The sequence below is a fragment of the Heteronotia binoei genome, chromosome 16, assembly GCF_032191835.1.
Source record: "Heteronotia binoei isolate CCM8104 ecotype False Entrance Well chromosome 16, APGP_CSIRO_Hbin_v1, whole genome shotgun sequence".
In the NCBI taxonomy this organism is placed as follows: domain Eukaryota; kingdom Metazoa; phylum Chordata; class Lepidosauria; order Squamata; family Gekkonidae; genus Heteronotia; species Heteronotia binoei.
In genome coordinates, this window is record NC_083238.1 from 17,280,438 (window position 1) to 17,299,204 (window position 18,767).

General features: G+C 48.0%; 1 protein-coding gene across 3 annotated transcripts in view; it reads right to left on the minus strand.

Annotated features, from left to right (window-relative positions):
- CACNB4 (calcium voltage-gated channel auxiliary subunit beta 4) overlaps window positions 1-7,219 on the minus strand; it is a 296,369-nt gene extending 289,150 nt beyond the window's left edge. For all 3 annotated transcript variants that reach the window (XR_009556301.1, XM_060256987.1, XM_060256985.1), the window contains exons 1-2: window positions 7,159-7,219; window positions 6,899-6,982 (exon numbers count right to left, since the gene is read on the minus strand). Coding sequence is in view for 2 of the 3 variants with exons in the window: in XM_060256987.1 (XP_060112970.1) it covers window positions 6,899-6,982; window positions 7,159-7,215 (141 nt within the window). In the remaining variant the exon portion in view is untranslated. The remainder of the gene's footprint in view (window positions 1-6,898; window positions 6,983-7,158) is intronic.
- Between the last annotated feature and the right edge of the window lie 11,548 nt (window positions 7,220-18,767).

An 18,767-nucleotide genomic window follows, 5' to 3' on the forward strand; every position in this document is an offset into this window, starting at 1 on the left:
ACTTTTATTTTCTTCAGATGGTACAGTAATTCCCACTGATTCCGCCCTCCCACTGCAGCCCACTGAGCTTCCTGAAATTTCTTTCCAGGGGGAGGGGATCTCAGCAGACCTTCAGAAACAGCAAAGGGGGCAAAGTGAAGCTCAGCAGTATGGACTGATAGAAATTCTATCCCACTTAAGAAAACTTAAGAAAAACAGCGCTTAAGATTTCAGAGTTTTGCGGCTGTATACAGACCACAGAAGTGAATTTGGATAAAGGTAACAGTGAAGGGTTTCGGGTGGGTCACCATGTCAGTGGTCTGCAGTAGAGGAGCAAAATTAAAGTTCAATAGATCCTTAAAGATCAACAAGATTCTCACGGTATAAGCGGGAACAAGTTTCGACTACAAAAGCTTGTACCTTAGAAACCTGGTAGGTCTTCAAGGTGTTGCTGGACTCAGATCTTGCTCCAGCCGTGTACGGAAATTCTAAAATGGCGGTGTCCTCATTAGGGACGGTGAATATAATTCTCAAAATTAAAACAAACTCCTAGCTTTATAGCAAACTTGGCACTATTTCTAAAATCTTATTTAAGTTGCAATGTCATCTTGATGCAAAGGTAAATCTGAAGAGCCAATGACGTCTGGGCAGCACAGAGTAAGAGCAGCCAAGAAGGCTCCTTTTACCCCACCAGGCTCAGCCTGCAGACGCAGGTACAACAGCGGTGCCTCCTTTCTCCCTCCTTCTTGCCTCCACCTGCCCCACAGGGCACGTAGCTGCAGGTGGCATCCTAGAAGCACAAGTATGAGGGCAGTCACTGAGCCCAGAGAAAGGGACACCTCACTGCAGGGCTTACAGGCACCTCTCCAAATTCTGCACGCACTAGGCCAGGGATGGCCAAACTTGCTTAACGTAAGAGCCGCATAGAATAAATGTCAGATGGTTGAGAGCTGCAAGACATGAACATCAGGTGTTTGAGAGTGGGAGGGAGGGAGGAAGGGAGGGAGGGGGAGGTAGAGGTTGAAAGAAATCAGCTTTAAATGCATTCACCAAGCTGGCTTGGAGAAGTGATTTAAAGAGAGAAATGCTTCTCCAAGCTGGCCGATGGGGCTGTGGGGCTTGGCGAGCCACACAATATGTGTGAAAGAGCCACATGGGGCTCCCGAGCCACAGTTTAGTCACCCCTGCACTAGACGATGGCCTAGGTTTGCTTACTAGTTGCGCTGACACTGCCTAAAGGCTGGCACTGCCTACTGTCTGGATAACCCTTCTGAAAAGATTAATCTGACTGCTGTAGAGCATGCCCACAGCCTCTTTGCTGAACAGGCACACCCCCATAATACAAGATGAAACCGGATTCTTTTTATTAATTTTTGATGCAACCATTCAAATGCCTTGGACAGAAGGTTATATTAAGCGACATGTTCTCTCTCCCCGTCTCCCACTCTCTCTCTTTTGCGTGACAATGATGTCTCTTTCACTCCCAGCACCAACAAAAAACTGAAGAATTGCTCAGCTCGGCAGCGCTGTCATTCCGTTTTGTAGCGTGACAACGCTCCCACAGCGGAATGCCAACACAAAGACGAAGCTGACCTGCTCAGGTGCCTCTCGAAATTTATTAGTCCTCCAGGATTTATCAGTGTAGCCAACAGCCTGAGCTCGGTACACAACTTTATGATCATGTGTATTTCAAGCACTCTCCAAACATCAGAACAGCCACCATATAAAGAAAATGATGTATAGTTTTTTTATGCTGCAAATGAAAGCATCATCCAAACATAAAACAAAATGCTGTTTATTCCAGAAGTGACACTGCCCTACCAATGTTCATTTCCCAAATGGTTTTCGGCTGTAAAATTACATTTCACTGCTCTGTTACCAGGTAAGTGACGATAGCTTGGATTCAATTTGATAATTCTGTTGGTGAAAAGAAGATAGATGAAGAAGATATTGGATTTATATCCCGCCCTCCACTCCGAAGAGTCTCAGAGCGGCTCACAATCTCCTTTACCTTCCTCCCCCACAACAGACACCCTGTGAGGTAGATGAAGATATTGGATTTATATCCCGCCCTCCACTCCGAAGAGTCTCAGAGCGGCTCACGATCTCCTTTACCTTCCTCCCCCACAACAGACACCCTGTGAGGTGGGTGGGGCTGGAGAGGGCTCTCACAGCAGCTGCTCTTTCAAGGACAACCTCTGCCAGAGCTATGGCTGACCCAAGGCCATTCCAGCAGGTGCAAGTGGAGGAGTGGGGAATCAAACCTGGCTCTCCCAGATAAGAGTCCGCACACTTAACCACTACACCAAACTGGCTCTCCACTACACCAAAACAGAAGGATGGATCCCCTTTGACAGCAAGTCAAGCTATGCCAGGCATTGTGGGATGAGGGCAATAATCATGGGTTTGCCAGCTCCTGGTTGGGAAATACCTAGAGATTTTGGAGGGGGAGTCTGAGGAGGGAGGCGCTTGGGGAGTGGAGGGACTTCAATGAGCTATAATGCCACAGACTCCACCTTCCAATAGAGCTGTTTTCTACAAGTGAACTGATCTCTGTTGCCTGGGAATCAGTTGTAATAGCGGGAGTTCTCCAGCCACCCGCTGGAGGTTGGCAGCCCTAAGGAGGGGAAATGGGCAAGATTTAGTCCAAAAGCTTAACTGGATCGCACCTATCGTCAAAAGCAAAAAAGTATAAATGCAGATTTTCTCATAATGACGCAACTCACATGAAAACCCGAAGCTGCCTCATCCCAAATCAGACCACTGGTCAACAGCACTTTTTTTTTGTAGAAAAAGCCCAGCTAGAACTCATTTGCATATTAGGTCACACTTCCTGACGCCAAGCCAATTCCTGCTCAAAACAAGCTCTGCTTGTCAATCACCATAAGTACTGCCTATTCAAACTGGCTGCAGCTCTCCAGAGAATCCGGCTGAAATCTTTCATATCACCTGCCACCTGATCCTTTTACCTGGAAATGCTGTGGGTTGAACCCAGGACATTCTGCATAACAAGCAGAAGCTCTACCGCCGAATCACAGCCCCTACCCAACAAATTATCCAAAACCAAATGCCACAAAACTAAAAAAGAAGAAGGAGAGAGATGGTATTGGTTATGGGATAGTTGCCAGCGTCCTCTGCCTGAGGAAAGAGGGTTCTACACAAGGTTTAGCCTCACCAAGCATACAAGATTTTGCTGGCTTCAGCAGGTTTACAGAGTACCATATTATTATCAGTGGTGCACACACACTCCTTTCCTCTTTCCACACTACCAAGGGCCGTGGCTGCCTTCTCAAAGGGCTGCCTGGCTTAAACTGGACAGGTGAAAATTCCAGCTAAAGCATAACTGTCTGTTGCATCTCCAGCTCCCAGGCAGAGAGTCAGCAGTTCCTAGAATGAAACATCATTCCCTCATTCTGGACACGAATGGCTAGATTTTATTTCAGAGGATTGTCACAACAAAACAATCCCCATATCTTCCCTCGGGGAATAACAACAAACTTTCAAAGTAATGCATGACCATGAGAGAACGTTGGATAAAGTACCAAGAACGCTGTAGAATCTGGCTGGTGGCGGAGGAGGGGGGGAGTTATAGACCAAACTGTAAAATATATGTTCACCTGTACCCAAAATGAATGAATAAAGAACCTTACCAAAGCACTCGGCAGTGGGGGGGTTAGCAATTCAAGTTTAAGCAGAAAACAATGCAGGCAAAAAGCAAATCTTTGATTTAAAGCAGCAATAGAAACCTCCAGCAGACTCATTCCACTCAGTTTACACACCAAGCATAATTCATAGCTTCAAAACAGGCCATAAAAAAACCACACCGCCACAAAAACGTGGTGTTAATTTGAAAATCATAGCGCCATCACATTGTGCTTTAACAATAAAAAAAATTGATGTCAATAGAATACTCTATACCAGGGGTGGCCAATGGTAGCTCTCCAGATGTTTTTTGCCTACAACTCCCATCAGCCCCAGCCAGCACGGATGGCTGGGGCTGATGGGAGTTGTAGGCAAAAAACATCTGGAGAGCTACCATTGGCCACCCCTGCTCTATACATACACACCATAACTCATTTAAGAAGATGTATACAACACATAGTCAGAGGCCATCCAATACATAAAATTATTATTATTAGCTTCATTTATGGCCTACTTTCCTCACTGAGACTCAAGGCGGAATACAAAGAATGAACAAAAGTCAATCAGACAGCAAGGGCCTCCAATAAACAATGCATTAGGACCAGGCTTACAGAACTGGAGAACAATGCAAATGAAAGACTTGATAAGGTAATAAAAACTGTCTAAAGCATGGTATAACAGAGCCCTGCCAAAAGTGAAGCCCTTTGCATTGAGCTCAGTAGGAAAGATACGCATGCACAGAACTGTTCCATTGAAATCAATAGAATTTAATGTGCTTAATTTTTACCAAATCAGACCATACATATTATAATAATAAAAAAAAGCAAGCATGCATGTTAGGCCCTAGAAAAAGACCACCAATGTATGCAAAATACATAACAGAAAGGCCTAAGAACCTGAGGCTGAACACAAAAATTACAGCAGTGACTTTGTATCAAATATACTTCCATGCAGAAGAGTCACAACTGACTTTTTTTTTTTAAAATTATTGTGGCTAGGATCCAGAGAGCTAAGTTACACATTTGCAAGTGCTTTGTTATACGGGATCCTTGCTCTAAAAGCAGGTCCCTACAATATACCACAAACTACTTTTGCAATTCCCCTCCAGTTTCAAAAGTGGTCTGCCCTGCAGAATGGAGCACAGCTGTAAGAGAAACCACCCCACACTTCTTTGAGCACACACAATAAACTGCAGTTCTTTGGATCCATTCCTGTGTGTACAGCAATTGCCTTGATTCCCTTTTGTGGGTAAAAGATGAAGAGACTGGGATTTATACCCTGCCCTTCACTCAGAGCGGCCTTCCCTTCCCTTCTTCACAACAGACACCCTGTGAGGTAGGGAGAGCTCTCAGAGAACTGCTCTTCAAAGGAACAATTCTGGGAAAACTGTGACTGGCCCAAGATTATACCAGCAGGTGCAGGTGAAGGAGTGGGGAAGCAAACCCTGTTCTTCCAGATTAGAGTCCACGCACTTAACCACTACACCAAACTGGCTCTTCTGGGTACACACAAACTATAGTTCTCACCCATTATTAGAAACATCAGTTACTCACAGTATACAGGCATGTACTCATTGATTTCAGGAACAGGTAAAAGTGTTCTAAGAGGCCTGTGTTGCAAGGAGTTTCCTTGCACACAAGTCTAATGATCAGCACACTGTAGAGCCAATATGACCTAATTCAGTTCAGGACATCTAACTCACTCTATTGCTTGACAGCAAATTACAATACAAAAGAGGCAGTAGCTAAAAGCGTCACTGAAAACTGCTGGCTGGTAAAAGATGCTACAAGCCACGAAAGAGAAGATACACAGAACCCCAGAGTTGCCAGTTTAAGCAGTTTAAGCCCCCAGAACTATGCTTTGCTCCAATTTCTCATTTCCCTACCAATTTCTCATTTCCCTTTTCCCTTATCTTCCTATATACACATCAAAACTCTTACCCACTTGTAGAGAATAACACTTCCTCCCACAAAGCTAAATTCTTGTCTTGTTTCATTCCTCCAAATCTTCGCTAATTAACTGTTAATCTAAGTATAATTTTTTTAGATTCAGCAGGTTAAGGCAGAATCGAGTGCATATTTATTTCAAATCCAAATTTTTAGACGCATTCGATTCAATTGTACCCCTCTCCTACACTATATAGAGAAAGTCCACCAACCAAGCCAGAACAAAAAATGTTTGCTTTTGTAGATTTGCAGCTTGACCTATAAAGCCAGTCAGACAGACAATATGGCCAGAAATGAGTAATTCTTAAAGGCCCAAGATCCTTGGCTGCAGCTAATTCTACATGCACATGAGTTGGCTGTGACAATACAGGGACATGGGAAATGTTCTCTGTGTTTGTTCAAAGACTCTGTTTATTTTTTAAAGTGCCATCAATATGGACAACACTTTACAAAGTAGAAAAGTCCCTGCTACAAAAAGCTTACAGTCTAAAATTTGGCCTGAGGAGGAAACTACAGGAAGCAAAGGAAGGGCAAATAAATAACGAGGGAAATGTGTTTCAGAATGGATTCCCAGGAGAAACCCTTTCCACGGCCAACTCCTCGATCCAGTTTAAAATCCGAGTTTAGGATTAATTCAGCACCATCGTTTTTTGGCCTTCCATTGCAATTCACCCAGATTCTTTCCTGCGCAACTCCCAGAGGAAGGGGATTGGTAGAAGCCTGCTCTTCCAAAGCCACTGGCCTACATGCAGAGTTGCATAGGTTTTTCTTTCACCACTCCCAATTTGCAAAACTGCCCCCCTAACGAGCAGGTCACGCGAACGGGGGGAGCACCCCCTGCAGATTGTCAGAAGCCACGCAAACGTTCGTTGCAACCCGTAGCCTGGGGAACCGGACTTCAGCAACCTCGCTACTCCTGCCCCAGAGCGGGTGCCTGGCCACCGAGGCTTTCCCCCTTGCATTTTTCCTATACATATCATATCCTTTCCCTTCTAAGTTCCCGGTCCCAGCCATCCCTCCACGCCACTCGCTCCAACAGCATCCCGTCCGCTAAAAGGCTTCTGGAAAAAAAGCAGCGCAGAAAACGCCGCCTCCGAGCTTTTTGCAGAAGGCGCCTTCTGCAAAACACCCTCCCGGCCCGCTCGACTTTCTCCCCGGTTTGCACGGCCGCCGAAACACCCCCGTCGGGGAGCAAAGCCCCGCGCCGCCGCCGCCGCCGCTTGCAAGAAGAGGCTCCCCTAGCAGCGAGGGACGACCCACGTTGCCTTCTGCTCGCCGCCGCCGGAGCCGGAGAGCCCCCTGGCCGCCGGGCAGCCCCAAGCCGCGCTTACCTGCCGGAGGATGAAGCTGGTGGAAGTGGTGCTGCCATCGGAGCGCTTCAAGCGGCTCCTGCGCGTGGCCGTGCCTCGGGAGCCCTGGCGAAAGGGGGGCAGAAGGGAGCCGGTTAGGGGGGGGGGGGAGGCACGGGACAGGGATCCGAGCCCTTCCGGGCGAGCAGCGAGAAGCCCCGGCGAACCCGGGCAGGCCTTCCACCGCCCCCCGCCCGCCCCCCCCCCCGGCTCCCGCTGGGCAGGCGGGAAAGCGAAGCCACCTGCAAGGCGGGGTCCGCCAGCCCGTTCTTGCCGTACGAGGAAGGGTGCTTGGACATGCTGGCCGCCCTCCCTGCCCAGCACGCCGGAGAGCCTGGGCTGTGCTGCCGCCGCCGCCGCCGCTGCGTGCTCGCTCGCTCTCGGCCGCTGCCTGCGCGCGGGGATGGAGGCGGCTCAGGGCGCTGCTCGCCGAAAGCGGAGGAAGCCCCTTAAAGCGGCAGCGGCGCCTTTTCCTTGGGCGAGGCGCGCTCGGCGGGCCGGGATTCAGGAGAGGGCCGGGCTCGGGCCAGGTTTCCGCGCTGCTGGGTGGGGCGGGGGCTTGGAAGACGTGCAGGGAACCCCCCCCCCCCGCCCGGATTCCTTCGACAGCAGGTGTCCAGGGGCTACCGCTAGGGTTGCCAAGGCCAATTGAAGAAATAGCTGGGGACTTTTAAGGTGGAGCCGGGGGACTTTGGGGTGGAGCCGGGAGACTTTGGGGGTGGGGCCGGGAGACTTTGGGGTAAAGCCAGGAGACTTTGGGGGTGGAGCCGGGAGACTTTGGGGTGGAGCCAGGGGACTTTGGGGTGGAGCCGGGAGACTTTGGGGGTGGAGCCGGGGGACTTTGGGGGTGGAGCCGGGGGACTTTGGGGGGTGGTGCCGGGGGACTTTGGGGGGTGGTGCCGGGGGACTTTGGGGGTGGGGCGGGGAGACTTTGGGGTGGTGCCAGGAGACTTTGGGGGTGGAGCCGGGAGACTTTGGGGTGGTGCCAGGAGACTTTGAGGGTGGAGCCGGGAGACTTTGGGGTGGTGCCGGGAGACTTTGGGGGTGGAGCCGGGAGACTTTGGGGGTGGGGCGGGGAGACTTTGGGGGTGGGGCGGGGAGACTTTGGGGGTGGTGCCGGGAAACTTTGGGGGTGGGGCCGGGAGACTTTGGGGTGGTGCCAGGGTGCTTTGGGGGGTGGAGCCGGGAGACTTTGGGGGTGGAGCCGGGAGACTTTGGGGTGGGGCCGGGGGAGTTTGGGGTGGGGCCGGGAGACTTTGGGGGTGGGGCCGAGATCAAGGCTGTGACAAGCGTCATTGCACTCCAAAGGGAGTTCTGGCCATCACATTTCAAGGGACGGCACACCTTTTCGATGCCTTCCTTCCGTAGGAAGTAATGAAGGATAGGGGCACCTTCTTTGGGGGCTCATAGAATTGGACCCCCCTGGTCCAATCGTTTTGAAACTTGAGGGATATTTTGGGGAGAGGCACTAGTTGCTATACTGAAAATTTGGTGCCTCTGCCTCAAAAAACACCCCCCCCCCCCAGAGCCTCAGATACCCATGGATCAATTCTCCATGATTTTCTATGGGAATAAATCTCCATAGGGAATAACAGAGTGCCCAGCAGACATTTCCCTCCCCTCCCCCTGCTTTCTGACGACCCTGAGGCGGGGGGGGGAGGGAGGGCCTCCAAACCGGGGGGGGGGGATCTCCTGCCCCCACCTGGGAATTGGCAACCCTAGCTACCACAGATTGACAGCGCAGCGCTAGAGTGAGAATCCCAGCCCATTGGTTGCTCGCAGCTTTTCTGTGGGATTCAGAGTGCAGAAGTTTCCCTCAAATGCAAAAGCTGCGTATTAGTAGCAACATATGAGGTGGTGTTTTGTTTTAACAGAGGGAGAGAAACGTTCGGGGCAGAAGTTTTTGAGTGCCAGAGTTCCGTGAGGGGGGAGTGAGCTTTGACTCTCAAAGTTCATACCCCAAAAACTTTGTTGGTCTCTGAGGGGCTACCGGGCTCGAGTCTCGGTTTCAAAGGGTGTCCCCGGGCTCTGCATCAAAAAATAAAGAAGATATTGGATTTATACCCTGCCCTCCACTCTGAAGAGTCTCAAAGCGGCTCCCAATATCCTTTATCTTCCTCCCCCACAACAGACACCCTGTGAGGTGGGTGGGGCTGAGAGGGCTCTCACAGCAGCTGCCCTTTCAAGGACAACCTCTGCCAGAGCTATGGCTGACCCAAGGCCATTCCAGCAGGTGCAAGTGGAGGAGTGGGGAATCAAACCCGGTTCTCCCAGATAAGAGTCCGCACACTTCACCATTACACCAAACTGGCTTGTGGCATCTGAAGAAGCGTTCTTTGGTCTATGAAAGTAGATTTTTGGGTTTTTAAAAAAACAGGCTTGGCTTTCAGGTGCCTCATGGCTCCTTTTTGTGTTCCAACAGAGGAGCCCCGCTGCCCTGCTTACATCATTACATATACAAACCCATCTTCCACTATATTTTAATGTTTTTTTCTTCTAACGGCAAACTACATGTATGTTACATGTTAAAAGGATGGAAAAAACTTCCGAGAAAGAAATGCGCTCATTTTGGCCCAGGTTTATAACAAAAGAGCGATTAGCAGACGTTCTCACATTTTGACATGTTACTGTTTTATTGGTTTCCCAGGCTCATGCTACCCAGATCAAAGGTTTGCTCAATTTGTTAATTTTACTATTCTGTCATTGGATTTTAAAGTTGTACCATTTTGCATTCTAAACCACTGCCCAGCAGCTATATGCAGCTCTGCTCACTGTACCCGATTCCTCGTCTGTGTGGCTGGCTTGACCTTCGTTTTTTTTTTATTCATCCACATCAGAAATGGGTCCATATTTTTAGTTATTTCATGATTTCATTTTCCTTCCACTGGGCTTCTGAATAAAACTTTGTTGGTCTTAAAGGTGCGACTTGGCTCCTACTTTGTTCTATTGCTTCAGACCAACACGGCTGCCCACCTGGATCTATCTGCTTACATCAAGTTACCTTCTTTCCCCTGCTGCCACTCTGCTGACAGGAGTGGCAGTTAAAGGGGGGGGGGCTCCCCCCCCCAATGATAATTTAAGCATGGAAATTCTTCTGAGAATTACACAGAGCCAGGGAGAATCAAAGGAACAGGGGAGATGGGTGAAAGCTCTAGCACTTCCCTAACCCTCACTCCACTTTTAAAGAATTGTATTCTAAAAATAAGCTCCAAGTTTAAAAACTGAGATTACAAATTTAAAAACTTGATGTGTGTGTGTGTGTTTTAATGTTAGAAAAGCTTCCAGGAGAGCCAGTTTGGTGTAATGGTGAAGTGTGCGGACTCTTATCTGGGAGAACCGGGTTTGATTCCCCACTCCTCCACTTGCACCTGCTGGAATGGCCTTGGGTCAGCCATAGCTCTGGCAGAAGTTGTTCTTGAAAGGGCAGCTGCTGTGAGAGCCCTCTCCAGCCCCACCCACCTCACAGGGTGTCCGTTGTGGGGGAGGAAGGGAAAGGAGATTGTGAACCGCTCTGAGACTCTTCGGAGTGGAGGGCAGGATATAAATCCAATATCTTCATCTACCTCACAGGGTGTCTGTTGTGGGGGAGGAAGGTAAAGGAGATTGTAAGCCTCTCTGAGACTCTTCGGAGTGGAGGGCGGGATATAAATCCAATATCTTCATCTACCTCACAGGGTGTCTGTTGTGGGGGAGGAAGGGAAAGGAGATTGTGAGCTGCTCTGAGACTCTTTGGAGTGGAGGGCAGGATATAAATCCAATACCTTCATCTACCTCACAGGGTGTCTGTTGTGGGGGAGGAAGGGAAAGGAGATTGTGAGCCACTCTGAGGCTCTTCGGAGTGGAGGGCGAGATATAAATCCAATATCTTCATCTACCTCACAGGGTGTCTGTTGTGGGGGAGGAAGGGAAAGGAGATTGTGAGCTGCTCTGAGACTCTTTGGAGTGGAGGGCAGGATATAAATCCAATACCTTCATCTACCTCACAGGGTGTCTGTTGTGGGGGAGGAAGGGAAAGGAGATTGTGAGCCACTCTGAGGCTCTTCGGAGTGGAGGGCGGGATATAAATCCAATATCTTCATCTACCTCACAGGGTGTCTGTTGTGGGGGAGGAAGGGAAAGGAGATTGTGAGCTGCTCTGAGACTCTTTGGAGTGGAGGGCAGGATATAAATCCAATACCTTCATCTACCTCACAGGGTGTCTGTTGTGGGGGAGGAAGGGAAAGGAGATTGTGAGCCACTCTGAGGCTCTTCGGAGTGGAGGGTGGGATAGAAATCCAATATCTTCTTCTTCTATGCCACTCCTAGCTATGGCCCTGCAGTTCCAGGGACCCTTTCCTCAAAATTTGGTCAAGCAGACCCTCCATCATAAAATGTACTCTGTGGTGATATTTAGAGACCGGTGACTGTGTGGCTGGCTTGACCGTCATTTTTTTTATTCATCCACATCAGATGGGTCCATATTTTTAGTTATTTCATGATTTCATTTCCCTTCCACTGGGCTTCCAAGGCGCTCAAGGGGTGGGGAGGTTGGGTTGTTTAGCGTGGCCCAAGGCCGCCCAGTAAACTTTTGGGGTGAATTGGGATTTAAAAGCAGTAATTTTCTCCCTTGTTCTCGATTAATCTGTTCCAATACAGAGAATTCCTACACACCAGAGAGAATGCTCCATTCAAAGCAGTGGGACTTGCTTTAGGTGGACCTGATATTCGATGCCATCATACACACAAGGGAGTCTAGTCCATGAAGAGGGGCCAAACGACCGTACTGACGGTAACAGGGATCGAATCAGATCCTTTTGATGCGTTATTTAAAGCATCTGCTAACAGGGTTGTAATAAGAGCTGAGACCAAAGTGACAGGAAAAAAAGGTTCTATACATTATTAATCTTCCCCTCTTTCTTTTTTTGCCCCAATAGGGAGAGAAAAGGCAGGCATAATAAAAGTATCTATCTTTTTTTTTCCTCTTGGGAGCTAGAAGCAGCCTTGAGGAGGGGGCAGGTCTGATCAAGGAAGTGCAAGAGGAAAGCATTAACCATTCCACAGCTGCCCAGTCCCTATTACCCACATTCCCGACACACACACACACGGGGTGGGGGGAGCATTTTTGAATAAATTACTCATTAGTGGAGCTACAGAGTCCCAAGTGTCACATGCAATTTGCCACAAGAACTGAAGTCCTGGAAACCTTCTGCAATCCTATGTACATCTGTGTAGTCCAGTCCCACTGATCTCTGCAAATGTATGGCCCGGTCCGTCCCCCACGGGGTTCCAATCAGTCCCGCCAGCAAGTAGCCATCCTCGGCTTCCTCCTCCCTCTCTTCTTCCTTCAGTCGTCATTTGTGTATGTCTTCAGTGCGATGCCATCAAGCAAAGTAGCCTCTGGCTCTTTCCCTCTTCCTCCAGGGAGGAGGAGCCTCAGCCAATGGAAAAGCTTGGCTCTGTAGCTCTGCTGCGCAACTGAGAGAGCCTAGCACAGCTAGAGCTCTCTCAATCAACACTAGAGCAGTGCCAGTCTCCCCTAAAGTTTATATCACCGCTACCTATTATATTTTATGACGCACATGGCCTAGCCTGACAAGGTCTCATTTATGTCAGATTCAGCCCTCATAACAAATGAGTTTGACACCCCTGGCCTAAAGCCTCCCTAGCATGCTAGCTATTTTGCTGTTCCCTTCTGCTGTAGCATGACAGTTCTTCAACCCTACAAAAGGATACAAGCAAAGCCTTGTTTTCCCCTCCTAAAGGTGCTAGGTAACTGGGCTACTAGGAGAGAGGAACTGGACAAGACCCAAAACCACTGTTGCTGTCCTCACTGCTTTCTTTAAGCAGGTACAGAGGCAAAGTATATGGCCTCTCGCTAATCAGCAGCCCAGCTTTCATAAGAGAATCCTACACAAGGTAATATAACAGCAGGCTTTGAAAAGCCAAAGTAAGATGGTATTGTTTGGCATATATGTGGGCTAAGTGTTCTGGTTGGATGGTGTCCCTGGCATGCCGGTCTCTCTCTCTCTCTCTCTCTCTCTCTCTCTCTCTCTCTCTCTCTCTCCCCGCCTCCCCACCACTCAGTGTCCCAGGAAATTTCAGAACAACCATGGTGAAATGGAAGCCTAACACACTGAATAGCAGTCCAAGATATCATGGTGGGGCAAAGTATTTTGCTACCACATACGAACATATGAAGCTGCCTTATACTGAATCAGACCCTCGGTCCATCAAAGTCAGTCTTGTCTACTCAGACTGGCAGCGGCTCTCCAGGGTCTCAAGCTGAGGTTTTTCACACCTATTTGCCTGGACTCTTTTTTGGAGATGCCAAGGATTGAACCTGGGACCTTCTGCTTCCCAAGCAGATGCTCTACCACTGAGCCACAGCCCCATTCGTGGCTCTCGAGGGTCTCAAGCTGAGGTTATTCACGCCTATTTGTCTGGACCCTTTTTAGTTGGAGATGCGGGGATTGAACCTGGGACCTTCAGCTTCCCAAGCAGATGCTCTGCCACTGAGCCACAGCCCCATTCATGGCTCTCCAGGGTCTCAAGCTGAGGTTTTTCACACCTATTTGCCTGGACCCTTTTTAGTTGGAGATGCCAGGGATTGAACCTGGGACCTTCTGCTTCCCAAGCAGATGCTCTGCCACTGAGCCACAGCCCCATTCATGGTTCTCCAGGGTCTCCAGCTGAGGTTTTTCACACCTACTTGCCTGGACCCTTTTTAGTTGGAGATGCGGGGATTGAACCTGGGACCTTCTGCTTCCCAAGCAAATGCTCTACCACTGAGCCACAGCCCCATTCATGGTTCTCCAGGGTCTCCAGCTGAGGTTTTTCACACCTACTTGCCTGGACCCTTTTTAGTTGGCGATGCAGGGGACTGAACCTGGGACCTTCTGCTTACCAAGCGGATGCTCTACCACTCAGCCACCGTCCTATCACTCTCACACAGGCCTGTAGCAATGGCCCTCATTTCGCTGCTTCTGCACTTTCAAAAGTAGCACTGCAAACTGTGTATGCCTTGTCGTACTTAGTGAACCCTTGCAAGATTACTTCCTCTCGTGAGTTTATCCACCGTTTTGCTTGTGCGGTCAACAGAGAACCAGAAACTGTGACTGAACTTTTGTGAAAAGAAGCAATCCTGTGACACCAAGACCTTGCCCTAGCAGCTGGCTGCACGGGTTGCAAAAGGGCCTGGTCAAGCAAGGTGGCTGGGGGGTTATCTCCTCTGATTCCTGGGCAAGGGTGGCAGCCATTTTGGTGAACTGCCTGGCTAGCAGCAGCAGGTGGGACAGGAAGCTGTCATCCCAGGTAGCAGACCAGAAGGTGGTGCCTCAAGTCACTTCAGCGCAGAACCAGACTGGCACAGATACATCAAGGCCGGTAGAAAAACAGCAAGATCAGACCTGGGCAGTTCAGATTCTAATGTCAAGGGGTAATTTCTTTTGGATTAGTTACCCCATCGAGTCCGATTTCTTTTAGAATGTGAACCCGTTTCTCAATAAGCACAATGTGCAACATCTGCTGTAAGATCTTCCAGCTGCCAATGGCTTAAGTAGAAGAAGATGATATTGGATTTATATCCCGCCCTCCACTCCGAAGAGTCTCAGAGCGGCTCACAATCTCCTTTCCCTTCCTCCCCCACAACAGACACCCTGTGAGGTAGATGAAGATATTGGATTTATATCCCGCCCTCCACTCCGAAGAGTCTCAGAGCGGCTCACAATCTCCTTTCCCTTCCTCCCCCACAACAGACACCCTGTGAGGTAGATGAAGATATTGGATTTATATCCCGCCCCCCACTCCGAAGAGTCTCAGAGCGGCTCACAATCTCCTTTCCCTTCCTCCCCCACAACAGACACCCTGTGAGGTAGATGAAGATATTGGATTTATATCCCGCCCTCCACTCCGAAGAGTCTCAGAGCGGCTCACAATCTCTTTTACCTTCCTCTCCCACAACAGACACCCTGTGAGGTAGATGAAGATATTGGATTTATATCCCGCCCTCCACTCCAAAGAGTCTCAGAGCAGCTCACAATCTCCTTTCCCTTCCTCCCCCACAACAGACACCCTGTGAGGTGGGTGGGGCTGGAGAGGGCTCTCACAGCAGCTGCCCTTTCAAGGACAACCTCTGCCAGAGCTATGGCTGACCCAAGGCCATTTCAGCAGGTGCAAGTGGAGAAGTGGGGAATCAAACCTGGTTCTCCCGGATAAGAGTCCGCACACTTAACCACTACACCAAACCGGCTCTCCCAGTGGTGGTGGTGCAAATCCACCAGATACCATGAAACTGACTATATGTAATACAGCAAATGTGTCTGGCTTTAAAGGGCTTCAAATGAACTTAAACCAACCAACTACGAATTAATCAGAGCTTAAATTTTAAGCAGTGGGGACTGCTGTTTATAACCTTGGGACTCCTGCCCACTGAGGTCTTGGTAGAAGACCTTTCGTAATAAATGTTCTGAATTTCCTAAATTAAAAGCCTTTCATTGTCTATTATTAGTTATACTCTAGCCCAGGAGCCCACTTATCACTGCCGAGACCCTTCTCAACAAATGCAGGTTTAAGCCTAAATTATGTAATTTGTGTGTGTGTGTGGGGGGGGGTGGTGGTGGAGATTCTGGCCATAAAATGAAAAATCCTGAACACAAACTCTGTTTCTTGCAGCACTTTTGCTACGCCAAATGGGCAATTGGAGAATACGATGCACAACAAATGGGACAAGTTGAATTTTATCTTGGTAACAGGCTGCATAGCAACAGCAAAACACAAAGGGCTACCAGGAGGCAACGTGGTTAATCGCTACTGGGTCAAAGGATTCTCCCCCCTCCCAATCCTTTAGCATTTGAAACAGTGCACAGAATAATTGCCTAGTAAAGGCAACGCCGACCATGTGCAACACCTACCTAAGTAAGTCTTAGAGGGTGTTTTCGCACAGCAGAATCCCATTTAAATCTGGCCTTCCGACATTCATTGGCTTACGGCCCAGGATGTTCCTACAGAACACTAGTTTAATCGAATCTGTATGTTTTTTTGAGTTGCTGTAATAGGCAAGACTCTCATCATCTTAACTATGGTTTTAATAATTTCGGCTATCAATCCCAGATGCTGCACCATGTTCCACGAACATAACAATTCGTTTCTTAAGAGCAACTATACTATAGAGGGGTCAGTCTACCGTCTGATAGCTTAAACGAAGCACAGTCCTAACATTCACTAAATAAACACCATTTAAACTCTTAAGATAACCACTTCCCGGCATTGATTTCCACTATATTTGCATAGGATACCTGAAAAAGATACTTAATTCTATGGTACCTACGTGGCCAAAAAAAAAACATGTAAGGGGGAAGCTGAGCAAAACTGCCCCTCATGTCTCTTCTAGCCACAGAGCTCCACTTTCAGAAGAGTGGCAATTGGAGCAGATTTCTATCCCTCCCTTCAGCTGCCCTCCCAACACTGTTTTTTGTTGAACCTCACTTTGTGATTCCAAGCATCATCTTCCCAGAGTTGAAAGGGGCCTTAATTGGAAGGGAAAGAAATATGGGGGAAATCCATGCCTGCCAGCAGAAAGATGCAAACACTTAACTTGGGAGCCTTCCTCCTTGCCCATAAACTCTGGCCACATTTAAGGGGGAAAGTAGGATCACAGGGGCTGATGGCAAGCTGTAAGGGTCTGTAAGCTTGAAGAAATATGGCACGTGCTGCTTATCAAAAACATACTATATCAGTGGAGTCCCCAACATCAAAAGAAGGCATGTTCATTATCTTGGACCAAGAAACCCTAACAAGGAGAAGCCAGCTGAAGAAGCCGCTGCTCACCTCCGACTAGTAAAAGAATAAATGTAGGAGATCCTCCACTGTATCAGATTGTGTTGCCTGTCCACTTTTTCACTCATTTCTATTTGACCTACACCTGAAGATTTTTTTTTAATTAAAAAAAATCAGTTTATAAATAATGCGCCATTCCAGCAGTTTCAAGTTTGAGCCATCAGATATTTTTTTCAGTATAAGCCAAAGCAATATAGTTTAATCTTGCACTTTTTATAGGCAAGGCACGTGTAAAAGCAAGGCGGTCAACATGCCTGCCCTCATGTTCAACAGCTCCAGTAATAAAGTACTACCACGGTGGGGAGGGACAGTGGCTCAGTGGTAGAGCATCTGCTTGGGAAGCAGAAGGTCCCAGGTTCAGTCCCTGGCATCACCAACTAAAAAGGGTCCAGGCAAGTAGGCGTGAATAACCTCAGCTTGAGACCCTGGAGAGCCGCTGCCAGTCTGAGAAGACAATACTGACTTTGATGGACCAAAGGTCTGATTCAGTATAAAGCAGCTTCATATGTACATCCCCAGTGATAGTAATGACCAAAGACCAAGCTGAGGTCCACTTTAGCCACAGTGGGTGACTGAAACCTCCATGTTCAAAGTGTTATTTTGCAAGACTGCTTATGGACTTCCTAGGAGGCATGTATTTGCAACTCTGGTACTGCCAGGGTTCTTATTCTTTTAAAAAGAATGTATAGATTTGGTCGGTGGCTTTGTCACCAACACCAACGGAAAGATTCAGGACAAATATTGTACCAAGCACTTTACCTTCATTAGGAGTAAATGCTTTCAAGCATAATTGAGGTGTCAGCATCCACCTAAATACTAACTTGGATTCAAGAGATTATAAAAAAAAACCCTCAAAAAAACCCCATACAAACTTCCCTCTTTAAAATCTTAAAATTTCTAATATAAGCCAACCCTGTCTGAATCCACAAGATACAGCTGATTCAGTTGATGCAAATAAGCAACTGGCAATAGAGACATCTGTGAATTACAAAGGAAGAATGAATCACAGGAACATTTCGCTATCAAGCCATATAAGGTTGGCCAGTTACATAATCTTTTATTTCCTATTCTTATCTGGGTCACAAGGAGTCCTTAGGTTGTATTAGCTTCTGTGAGTTACCTCTTAATGGTTATAACCAATATTTTATATTTATTCCCCCTCCCCCACCCTTCAGCTTCTTATTGTCTGGTGTGTCATAACAATCCCTTCCTCTTTTTTTTTTAAAAAAGGAATAGCAGTTGAGTGCTGACAAAATGTAGCAGCTAGAGGTCTGGTATAGAAACAGAGAGGCTTATGTTCAAATCCCCTCTCTGCCATGAAGCTGAGTGACCTTGGCCCAGTCAATCTCTCCCAGCTTCACCTACCTCACAAAGTTGCTGCAAGGATAAAATGGAAGGTGCCTAGAGGAAGAGTGGGATGAAAATGTAATAACGAAAGAAAATGCTGCACTAGATATTAATGTAGGGAATTAAAATATCTTCCCTCACAACATTCATAACAGATCCAGTGTGCACAGCTAGATATGTAATGCAGCTAGACACAGGCTTAAGTGCAAAGTGTTTAGAAAACAAACTTAGAAATTAAACAGTAGCGCATTTCATCTGTCCACAGAAGCCTCTACCAGTCCACGCTGAACACTGTAAAGAGAGCAGAAAGTTTTAGAGTTCCTCCTGGACAAGAGGTTTGTGCCAATCACCTCACCTGACCGAGACATTCTGCACAAGGTTAGGCACACTGGGTACAGCACTAGTTTGTCTCCTCCTCAGCCAACTGTGACGCTGCACTTAAGCTGCTCGAGCACAAGATGGCACTAAATGCAGAAATCAGGATTCTGTGGTACCAAAGTATGTGGGGGTAAGGTGAAACTCAAAAGGCCAGAGGTCCACTGACCCATTTCCAATGTTTTTGTGGCTACAGGGAGGAGATGACACAATGAAGAGTTGCAAATAGAGCTTTTAACACCTTTAGCTCTATGAAAATATCCACGACTGACACGTGTGTGTGTTGTTGTTTTTTTAAAAAAAGACACTACTGATA